Raw genomic sequence first — 12,253 nt, forward strand, 5'->3', positions numbered from 1 at the left:
TGGTCAGTATTTATTTATTTAGTGGGCACAGCGCTATAGGTACACCTTGTTAGTATTGATTTGGACCTGCTTTTGCTTTGAGAACTGCCTCAGTTCTTCTTAGATCAGTTTTGCTCCATAACGACATGATAACATCACAAAGTGGCTGCGGATTTGTCAGCTGCATATCCATGATGCAAATTTACTGTTTCACCACATTCCTAAAGTGCTCTATTGGATTGAGATCTGGTGACTGTGGAGGCCATTTGAGGACAGTGAACTCAATGACATGTTCACGAAATCAGTTTGAGATGATCTAAGCTTTGTGACATGGCACATTATCCTGCTGGAAGCAGCCATCAAAAGATGGGTACACTGTGATCAGAAAGGGATGGCTATGCTACAGTAACAATGCTCATGTAGCTGTTTAAACTAACCTCAGCTGGTACTAAGGATCCCAAAGTGTGTCAAAAAATACCTGAACATGGAAGAACCTGGAAACATGAAGGCATGGAAACATGATGAAAACTCAACAGACAACCTGACAAGGAATGAATGAAAACACACAGACTAAATCACACAGGAGGTGATTAGGGGAAGTGGAAACGCATGGGAAAGGAGCTGATTAGAAATAGCATAATGACGCCACAGGGGAAGTGAAACTAAATACAATGAACGTGGGACACCAGACCTCTTCAAAATAGAACAGGAAACATAAAGAGATGCAGACATGACAACACGAGCTTGACAACATAACACAAGCAGACCTGAGACACATGAAGGACAAGGGAGACTTAAACACAGGGGTGAAGACACAAGTGGAATCTAATGAACAATGAACTATAACAGAGCAACATAGGCAAAATAGAAATGAAATTAGATAAGCTAATGAACTTAAACATAAGCCATAAACAACAAAATATATAAAAACTCAAAACGCTGGGCCAAATGACCCAAGATCGTGACAATGCTTGCATGTTGTTTAGGCTAAATTCTGACCCTGGTGTCCAATGGGGTAGCAGAAATCATCAGACCAGGCACTGTTTTTCAAGTTTTCTGCTGTAGAATTTTCTGCTGTTTTAGTGAGCTGGTGAACCCAATGTGTTGTAACACAGCTGTAACACATCTGCATCAAGGTTTGAAGTCCTTCTTCTGTTCCCCTTTCTGAAGCTCAGGTTATTTTGACCTACTCTGTATGCCTGACAGCATTAGAACAGGTCTACCTAATGAAGTGGTCTGCAGGTAATTTTAACATTGCAATGGCAATATGAACTTGAATAAAAAAAAGAAAACAAAGCATAAAAAAGCATAAAAAGGCATAAAAAGTGTCTATTTTTATCACACTTTGGAGAGGACAGATATGAGCGCAATTTGTAATGTGAGAGTTGACTTTCAGATTCTTACATCCTTGTTTTCAGTTGAGTTCAGTTCCCCTGATCCAAGGAGGATTGAAACTATGTAAGCTTCTCAGATGCTCATAATCTTTGAAGTTACTGTTGCACTGTTGTATTTGAGTGCAAGCAGTGTATATAAAGTTTCCCTTGGGAGGTGTACTAAGCTCTGTCATGTCCTGTTTCTCACAGATCATGGTCATATACGGGATCTGTATTCCTTTTTTTGTCCTGCGTAGTTATTGAAAAGAAAGGGTATAAAACACTGCAGAAAACCAGAGAACTGTACCACGTGTTTTTCTGTTGCTCACTGCTCTTGTCTACGGCCTTCAGTGTCTGTAGTGCGAGACTTGGACATCCTTGTCTTTGCAGAGGATTCTTGTGCAGGGTCTTTGGAGTATATTGTGAGACATTGTGTGTGTTGCAGCATTAAATCTTCTTGTAGTTAACAACTGTGCGGCTACTTTGAAATCCCATCATATGGCAGCACAATATGACGGCACTTAGGGAAAAAGTGGAGCTCAGAGAGACTACTTAAGTGTGTGTGTGTTTAGAATGCGCCGGTTATTATTCTGTTTGTGCTGATGCTCCAGCTCAACAAATTAAATCCTTGGATGGCTGAATATGCAAAAGTGGTTTCAATTTATGCACAAGCGTTCCAGAGGCCTGTATTGTATAATTTCTGATTCAAAGAGTGTTGTTTACAAAAATTAACGCCGAAATCCAAAAAGTTTTTGCTGCTTCATTGCTCTGTGAGATATATGTGCATCAAACACACACATACACAAATTACAGGTATTTATTTTCTATAAATCAGCAATTTATTGTTATTCATTAAGGCTTCTTAGTTTTTCCACATGCTGTTTGTTGTATTTACATAAAAAGTTGGTGATATTTATCAAAAAATAACACATCGGACACACTATGGTGTGGTGAGACAGTTAATGTCTGTTAGTGACCAGGCTGTTAAACTGACAACTCAGACCACTGGTTAGGATAAAATGAGCAGTCTAACAAATGGATGGAGCGATGGAGAGATCAATTCTTAACGCCTTAACAACAGCAGTGCTTCCTGATGTAAAATACATTAAAAGCTCCAGAAATACAATACCCTCCTTTTCTTCATTTTTCACACTTTCTAAAATCATTCTGTAAGCTAGATCAGACCCTTTGGGCGAGCTGGCTTTTACTCCCTGAATTCACTCACACACTCAGCAACTCAGCCTTCGCACTGTAATACCATTCATAGCGCTTCACAGCTGTTTACAGTGGGAAATAATTACTGAATAGCTAAAACAAAATTTCTGTCCCAAAGTGCCTCATTAACTTCATACATTTAAAATGTTTCCAAAACTCAAGCCTGATGCAGAAATTGATGATACTGCTTTATGATAATAGCCAAATTCTTTTTTTATCTTTAAAAAAAAAAGGCATCAAATATTCATAAAACGTTGTGCTCTTTTCCAGTGTGCCATGCTATACTACCTTGTAAGTTGTATATTTCCACTGCAGGTTGGCAAAGATGTTTTCAAGTAGACAGAAAATTGTTGTTTACGGGTCGTTTCGCATTAATGTTTAATCTCAGCCAGGTTGTGATAATGGCTTTGAAGCTGGCAAACTTTTAATTTAAGAACCAAAAATGGCATCACTTTGGATGTAGATGATTTAAAATCCAAGAGACTGCTTATATATTCTGCTCCTTCTTTATCAAAGGTTCACCTGCGCCTTTATGCATCTTTTCTCTGCAGCGTCGCAGTGGGTGTGGGTTTCTATGGCAACAGCGAGACCAATGACGGTGTATACCAGATGACCTACTCCTTGTACAACGCCAATCACACGCTGGGTGGAGTGGACAGTCTGGTATGTAAAGCATCATTTACAAACATATTAGTGGCACACAATTAACGCTTCACATATCTCTGGACGGATGAGATTACATCATGTATTAGTTTGCAAAAATAAATTGAAAGCATTTGATTAAATTCCCGCCATTTCATAACATGCATGGTTTATAAATGAGTGACCAATGAAGCACGAATCAAACAACTCTGGGCGAAGACTTCAGAAAGGCTGGATGTGATGTATTCCCACACACAGGCGCACAACCACACAGGCTCCAAAGAGAAGGAAAGTCCACAGGACTCAATTTAGTATGCCTTTAAATGTTTTTATGGGTTTTTTTATAGCTATTTATGGCTACACATAAATTGACAGCCTCCCCACACACAAACCTCGTCCTCTGAGAGAGACACACACTCCCTCTGCCTGCTCCACCTTCTCCTAGCCTCTGTGGCTTCAGCAAACACAAAGCCATCCTGTCTTTTATGCTCAGTTAAGTTCACTGTGTTTTTTGAGCATTCTTTAATTTTGTCCGGATGCAGTTTTCCATAAGAAACGCCATCATTTGACACTTGATTAGGACTCCAGTAAAGACTAAGACTAAATTCCAAAATGTGGAATTTTACGCTGATATCAATACTGATATTTAAAAGTGGTGTGGTGGTTAGCCTTCCAGTCTGGGGCATTTTCTCAGTGGAGTTTGCTTTATTGCTTCTCCCCCAGTCCAAAGAAATGCATGGTGTTAGATTAACTGGTGATTCTAAATTGCCCATAGGTGTGAACGTGAGCATGATGCAGACTGGAAAGACTCTTTTTTTAATGATTTTTTGGCACTAAAGAGGGCATAAATATAGACTAGAATAGCCTTTTATTGTCATTGTAGATGTAGAATAAAATTATAGGTGCTCCACGCTAACTCTGCAGGAATAAAATTTAAATAGTAACACACACTATATACACACTATATAGCAAAAACAAACAAACAAAATAATATTAGTACTGGCATCACTTGTCTGACTTTTTTTTAACACTAGTATCTGCACTTAACCCATTCTTAAAACTCTTATCTTCTAGTTACAATCGCCAACAGTAATAGAACATGGTGTAGCTATTAATTGTTGAGGTTTTAAAGCCTTCACTGTGTGTTCTCTTCAGGCGTTTGACCAGTGTCGATGCAGGCGCAGACCCAGGATAACTCGCTGTCAAAGAGCAGGGATTAAGTCTCCATTTGTATTAATGGAGATTAATGTAGTGGCGTGTGAGACACTCAGCGTGGTGACTCGACTTGGCCTCGGTAATAAACACGTCTCGAGAGAGCCTGCAGCGCGCTCTCTGCAGCAGTGTTCTGTGGCATGTTAGGACATCTGATGCTGATGATTAGGGAAAATAATCACAGATTTAAAAGGAGACTGGTTCTAAGCTGTGGGACTTCATCAATATTTTAAACTGGAAGCATGTAAGATCTCTGTGACTGCTGAAGTTGAGATATCACTTGTGCTACTCTATTTGGTCATGTTGGATTAGTTCCTGCCATACTGTACAACACACAAGTTAGCATTTTTGATTTATTCCATTTGATCGATATAACCGCATATTAAGCTTGTATTACTATAATAAAGAGGCAAAGATGCATCTCTTGGCATTTCTAGATTTTATTTATTGTTCTCTGATTCTCTGCCAATAATTTTGGAACGTGGACAGTCACATTAGTTTATCAGAATCCTAATAATAAGTGGAGAGAAATCAATAATATATTGCATATAGGAGCATTTATCAGTATGTTCCTCTAGGGTGTGTGAACTTGTGCAAGCACTTAATTGGACATAGTGGCCTTTATTTGGGCATCTTATGTGTGTGAATGTGCATGCCTATGTGTGCATGTGCATGAGTGAGTCCATTGCACGCTGCTATAGACTCTTAAGGAGTCTAATTCTTGAGTTGGACAAAGAGCCCAGTGTGCCACACACAGTTCCTAGTCTCCCCCCACCTAATCAACCATGAGCCCAGGAGACAAAGCCCTTTGATGGGTAGAACAAGGAGCAGTGCAAGCCCGTCTGATTGGCAGAGTCGGGGTTAAAATCGGCATTGAAATCATTGACAATGAAGGCCTCTCTGCCCTTTTGACCACTCAAATGCCTTTTAGCCCAGCTCCTAGAAAGTTTAGAAAAGGGGTAAGCTCATAATATAAGTGAGAAAAGGAGGAAAGTTAGGCTCTTTGTCATCAGATGCTTTTTTTCCTCTGCCCCTATTGAGAGTTTGATTAGTAACGGTCTGGAATATATGCTTATGATGTGTTATGGACACAGACTCACACGGAAACCTGGAAAAAGATGAAGAAGGTGGCTCGAGCAAAAGAATACGGAGGAATAGCGAGAATATAGAATATTACTCTGGCCTCTAAATAACAAACAGGTTATTAAATAATTAATGCTGCATAGCCAATTACAACTGGTGGTGATGCTGAAACTATAACAATTGCAGTTGATACACACAGCTTACCTGCCTTGCGTGCACACAACTTGTTAGCTAGGGCCAATCATTTTTATGCAGACTTCCTAAGTGGTGCTTTGGTCTACAGTACATAACATCAACCATGCAACATACTATATAATAATAATAAAAAAAAAGATGCACACTTTGCAAGTTTACTTCAGTTTGTTATAAAAATTTAACAAACTGAATTCCCTCTGAGGCAGACCACAAAATAAACCTATTGAGAAAGTGAGTTTTAAAAAAAGCACTTGCATTTCAGCAGCATTGCTTTCGAACAGTAATGTTAGCTCTGGAAACTGGCCCGCTTGGATGCCTTTTAGTGGTAATGGGACTGATCTTATATTTGGAGTGTTTAAACACCAATAATAACTCGGCGGGTGAAGGATGTTATTAGAGCTTTTGGAAAGCAATCATCCAGTGGACTAGGTCAGTGTCTGGGTCAGTAACTGAACAATTGGCCAGAGCTCAACTAAGGTTTGGATGCTGGCCTGACACCATTTTACACCATTCTCACTAGAAGCTTCTGTAATAACACAAAGCGGTAAGCTTTTCGTGATACAAGCTAATATTGAAACACAATTATTTATTTATTTATTATAGTTATTTTTGTAAATACTCCTAGTGTAAGAACCTGATGTTTAACTCGCTTATATTAAGTGTCAAAAAACTCAACGGCACACAAAGAACATATTCAAGGTCACATAGAGCCCTATTCTGTCCAGGTGAATTTATTATGGTTGTAGGGAAAGAGTGTTACCGGCCAAGCTTCTGGTATATTATGAGCACCTTGTATGTCCATATTTACAGCCTGACCATGGTTTTTCTTCTGTCTCTTAGAAATGACATTTCTCAAAGACATTTAAGTATCTTGAGGTATTGTTAGGGGTAAAGTAGAGCTGGCGATTGACATGTGTGTGGCCTAGACATAAGCATCAACATCTGGGGATTAAAATTTAAATTGATGAACAAGTGTCAAATGTTCCTCAACTGACAGCAACTTGACGATGGTTCCAAAACCCATGTCGGTAAGCCCTCAGACTGTTTTTGTCCCATGTAAAATATGTAAATGCATATTTATATGGGGCAAAAACAGTCTGTACAGATGTAATCACCATGACATCACCAAAAGATGTAGTTCTTCTAATAACGATGTTTAGCTGGTTCAAAAATCAAGTCAGTCCACATGAACTCCCATGTCTAAAGGCACCAGACTGTTTTTGTCCCATGTAAAACATCTAAACAGCTTCACGTCGTTATTAGAAGAACTACAGCTTTTGGCAATTCCGTGGTCATCACATTCAGCTCTACTTACATACAGGTTTATAGGAAAAGGTGAATTTGTGTTCACTGCTGTAGTTCTCTTACCTAGAAGTTTGTAGTTCAACATGACAGCATATTACTCCCATTGATGTGACTACCACACAACCAGTTGACTAAACTGTGCCAAAAGCTACAGATTTTCATGGAGTCTGTGGTACATGCAAATTTTGCTAAATTTAGGACTATTCGTTGGTTTTCTGCAAATGTAGTTGTTTCATTCGGTGTAACTGGAAATGAGTAGAATAGAAGCATGGCTTGTTTTTATAGGCCTATGCGCATGTGTTTAGCATAAATTTTCTCAAGCAAAACAATCTTTTTGAGGATTGTAATAAACTGTTGCAGTCAAAGGGGAATTGCAAGTCCAGCACCAAAATGTACAAGTTAATTTAGAACAAACAGTTGGACTGCGGATGTTTTTGCTCATGTATAGAGAATGGGAAAGGATTTTGGATAACGGGAAAGAGCCTGAAAGCAAAACTGCTCTTCCACAGTAAGGAGACAACCAAGGTGTTTGCTGAGGCAGTGGACTGCATCACTCTGTCTAAATATCTAAATTGGAGAAAACCAGCGATGTGAGACTTATCTTTATCAGAGAAACTGAGGCTTTACCTCAAAATGTGTAGAAGAAGTAACAGTTTTGCAAAAACTCAAGGAAAAACATCATCTTTGAAAACGTGTTCAGTCTTTCATCAACAAACTCATAAACACCACTAATCCACTCTGAAGGATGACCTCCTAGAAGCTTCGTGATCATTCAGTATCAAACTTAAAAAAGGAATTTATTTTTAAAGAGATGTTTTCAGAGCTTCGGTACCCAGTAGTGAAGATGGTCTCTATCTTTAACTGCGACCGAGCTGCCAAGGCACTTCAGACCCATGTTCCATTTCACGCTCTAGCTCCCACATTCAATTTTAATTGAAGAAACTTTTCTCTTCTTCTATCACACAGACACAATGGATTGCAGAAAAAAGATCCGGTTCCATATCTTATCCTTTTTTTTAAATTTCAAAAATACAGTCAAACGGTTCTCATTTATCAAGCAATTACGAGACGATTGTAAGTGATTCTGTGATGCCTGCTCAGCAGCACTGAATTTTTAAAAAGGAAAACACTACAAAGAATTAGAAATTACTCCTTTTTTTTCTTTTTCTTTTTTTTACATGGTTCATCTCAGAGACGAACACTTTCTGGGAGGTTTGTGCCTCAAATTAGAACTGTTCTTTTACATTCCCTCTCTGTTTTGTGATCCCTCGTCTCTCTGAGGCATCACTTCCACAGAGACATACCAGCCCGAACAGGCTTAAAGATAGAGATCGAATTCTAGTGAAGGAAGTGGTATTTATATTCTGTAGAATCTCAGACCAGGGCTTAAAGAAAGGAAACATTTCTGTGCCTGAAATGTGTACAGGCCTTAGGAGACAGGATGGATTAAGTTACCCGTGGGTATTACAATACGTCTTTGGAAAAAATGATGGCATTTTGAAAGATGGACATGGCAAATGGCAAGGTTTTCTGTAAGTAGGATCTGAGACTACATAACTGTGTCTCCCCTTCAAATGATGCTCAGGGGCTTTAAAATGTGTAAACAAGAGTCTGCACATGATGCCCATTGATCTGTGTTTTTTTTCCATTTCCTGAAGCGAGAATCTACATTTGAAACTTCACAGCCCATTGTCATTTTTCTCTGCTTAAGGTTATGCATATTTTATCCGAATAATGTCACGTACAATGGTTCTTTAGATTTTTTTTCATTGTTTGTTGTTTACCCTCTGGCATGTAGAAATGAATATCCCACAAGAAAATAGCTAGGCACTGAGTACAATATACTGTAAATTGTTTGTTTAGAAAAGATTTGAGGCGGAAAGTACTTCTCCGTGCCCTTAAAACATCAGTCTGAGATAAAGGCTGAGATGACTGGAAAAGGGGAATTATATCTTCTTGATCGGTGCGGATCAACCCACACAGTGAGTATCAGACCAAGACGAAGGAGAGATTAGCTGGATTGTCTGTCTCCCTGGGCATTTTAGATAAGATTTTTACACAGGAGGCGAGGATCAGATATGTGCTTTCATTTTTCCTCTGCAATTTCATCTTCTCAGTTGGAAGAAGAAGATGCATTGATGAGTAATCAGATAACAAAGTACGGAGTGCTACATGCCTGTGCATACGATCTGTTTCTTTTTGTAAAACCCAGAAGCCACTGTGTGCTGGATTTCTGTCTGATTATCTTTCAAGTCATTCTTATGGCAATCAATCAAAGTGATAACTTTAAATGAAAATTAAAAAGGTTTGCTGCGATTAAAGCAATCAATTTTTTTGAGAATACTATATTAACATCCTCTGAAAAAAAACATTCACCCATAAATCAGGAGGCGCACCAGTATGAATGATGTAAGGAAATGTGATGTTTTCACAGCACTGTGTGCACCCCATTATTCAGCAGCTCATAGGAGCACTTTAAGCAGCAATAACTCGTAGTGATTATTTTCTGTATGACTTTATCAGTCTCTCACATCGTTGAGGAGGAATTCTGATCCACAGAATGATCCTTCTCTAAACATTGCTTTAGTTAATTGGATTTTGTGGGAATTTGTTTTATCCACAGCTCTCTTAAGGTCCCAACACAGCATTTCAACCAAGTTGAAGTCTGGATTTTGACTGGCTCATTGCCACATTGTAATTCTTTTCTTTTTCAGCTTTTCTGTTGTAGATTTGCTGCTGTGCATTGGATCTTTCCCCCAATGCCCAGATGGCTTCCAAGTGTTTACACTTTGCTAATACACCAGTAACCTCTGGGTCCACCTAACTCTACTTTAATCACATCACATCTAACTCCCTTTTCTGTCTCACTATAAGAATGGACGAGTTCTTTAAGCCTGTGATTTTCAGTAGTTGCTCTGCTTTTATACAAGTATGTCACGTTCATCAAAAGGATTAACAACATGCACAACTTTATCAAAGTTAAATACAAAGGAAGATAAACTAAATCAAACTTCATCTGGTTTCTCTCATGTTTGGAATTTTGACCTGTGTAGTCAGATCACACGAAAAGGAAATGAATCTGCATTAATAGCAAAAAAACCTCGATTTGAGACATTCTAGTAAACATTATTCATGTTATAATGCATTATGTCTAATATCGTTCACTTTTTGAAAGAAAAATATAGTTTTAAGAGTGGGCAGTCGCAATGATTCGTTTATGAAGACATATTTATGAAAGTTTAGCAAACAATGCTCAATCAGCTGCACTTAACCTTTCTCTTCCTTTTTTCTCATTATGTATTTATTCTCAGCTCTTCCGTAAGCTGTATAATGTGGCCCACACATTACATGCAAAACCAACTAATTGCTGCTATCCAAACTTTCCTTTTAGCTTCAGCAAGCCTTGTCCCTGACAAAGCCAACAACAATATGAGTAGTCCTGCTTGTGAATGCCAAGTACCCAGAGCTGAATAAGAGCGCTTATTTCCCTTTTTAATTATCTTATAGCAGGTTGTCTCCACGAACACCATTTCCCTGTAAACAACTTCTCCCTTCAAGCAAAGTACACAGTAATTAAACCCAAGAAGATGCTTCGATATTTGTTACATAAATACTGTATAATGTTGTCTTGGCCATAAATAAAAATGTGATTTGTGTCTGTTTGCTGTTTATCTGTTTGTCGTTTGACTTAGGGGATCACTCTTCCTTTCGGGCTTAAACAGGTAAATAAACTATGAGTCTCATAGTGAGGTGTTGGTTTGAAAAAAATATCTAACCACCAACAGCGGCACTAGCAAACCTGCTGTTTCGCCTCCGCGATTTCTAGTTTTGGCTGTTTTCCAAGCTGATCTGTTTACTTAAACTAAAACCATGCATCAACATGCACAGTAGCCCAGCTCTCCCACACGGTCCTCTGTCTGAGCCCTGCTGCTGACTGGCAGCACAGACCAACCTCATGTTTACGAAAATCTCACCTTTGTCCATAATTCTGGGAACTTCTTTCAGGCAAACACATGACCTCAGTAATAAAAAACAACACTGTCAGTACATTATTATTTTAGCAGAAAAGTCTGGCATAGAAAACATTATGCTGTGTTCAAACTTGTATGTTTTGCTGACAACTCATTAAAGCATCAGTTGTATTGATGAGTTTTCTGTGAATAAGACTTCAAGCGTTAAAGGCTGTGTAAGGCTGCTGGCTTGACTCTATGGCAGCACGGTGGGTCAGTGCCTCATAGAAAGAGGATACTTGATTTGAACCCAGACAGAGTCCTTGTGTGTGGAGCCTGCATGTTGTTCCTGTGCTTGCTTGGGTTTTCTCCAGGAGCTTCGGTTTCTTATTGCCATGAAGAAAAGCAAAAATGTTGTGGTTAATGCTAGTTGTCTGACAGGTTTATGAAAACGCTTTACTACTCAGGGCTATAAGCTAAATGCTAATGAGTGTGCAAGTCTTGACATGTTCGTCATCTTACACTAACAAGTGCAAGTTGTCTTCAGCAGCGGTGTGCGACACTGAGTTATGGCATCAGCTTTTACATTATGTGGGGTTACCGTTGTAAAGGACTGTGTTAGTATCTTTCCAGGTGCTTAAATCTCACCTGCACGTTTAAAAAAAAAATCTATAGTGCAAAACTGGATGAGAACACACTAAGTAGTCATTTGACTTTCAAGTAATTTCTCTTCCAAGGATTTGAGTGCTTTGATTCATAATCTACGACGTGGAAACTATGAAAACCATTTTCTTTAACAGTTGATTTTTTTAAAGATAATTTTAAAGATGTTTTAACAAAGCGGTGGAGAGACTTACCGACCAACAGAGAGATGTTGCCATCCCCATAAAGGTCAGGATATTCCCTGACCTTTAGCCACGCTAAACGCATGGCTAAAGGTCAGGGAGTGGCCTCAGATTGATTGCGTTTCCTGCTTCGTCTGCTTTTGTTGGAGATGTTGTAAACTAATGGAAGTTCATACATGTTGAAGAAGACTTCTCACTGCCTAAGCATTTAACACATGAAGATGAATTACTTCAATGTTGATTTCCTACACACACACACACACACACACACACACACACACACACACACACACACACACACACACACACACACACACAGCTGTTTCATATGGATTTTTCTGTTCCATTGTTCAGTGAAAAGCTGAATAAGAGCAGCTGTTGACTGACCGGTTGAGTGCCTCACTTTAAGCAACAGAAAATTTCTATATGTAGAATATTATCAGACGCATATTAT

The 12,253-nt window shown here is 38.9% G+C and overlaps 1 protein-coding gene across 2 annotated transcripts in view; it reads left to right on the top strand.

Annotated features, from left to right (window-relative positions):
• The window catches only part of ttyh2 (tweety family member 2), a 68,521-nt gene that overhangs the window by 27,369 nt on the left and 28,899 nt on the right, over positions 1 to 12,253 (top strand). For both annotated transcript variants that reach the window (XM_085169492.1, XM_085169493.1), the window contains exon 3: positions 3,119 to 3,230. In XM_085169492.1, the coding sequence (XP_085025618.1) occupies positions 3,119 to 3,230 (112 nt within the window). The remainder of the gene's footprint in view (positions 1 to 3,118; positions 3,231 to 12,253) is intronic.

This window comes from Neolamprologus multifasciatus, chromosome 8 (genome assembly GCF_963576455.1).
Source record: "Neolamprologus multifasciatus chromosome 8, fNeoMul1.2, whole genome shotgun sequence".
In the NCBI taxonomy this organism is placed as follows: Eukaryota; Metazoa; Chordata; class Actinopteri; order Cichliformes; family Cichlidae; genus Neolamprologus; species Neolamprologus multifasciatus.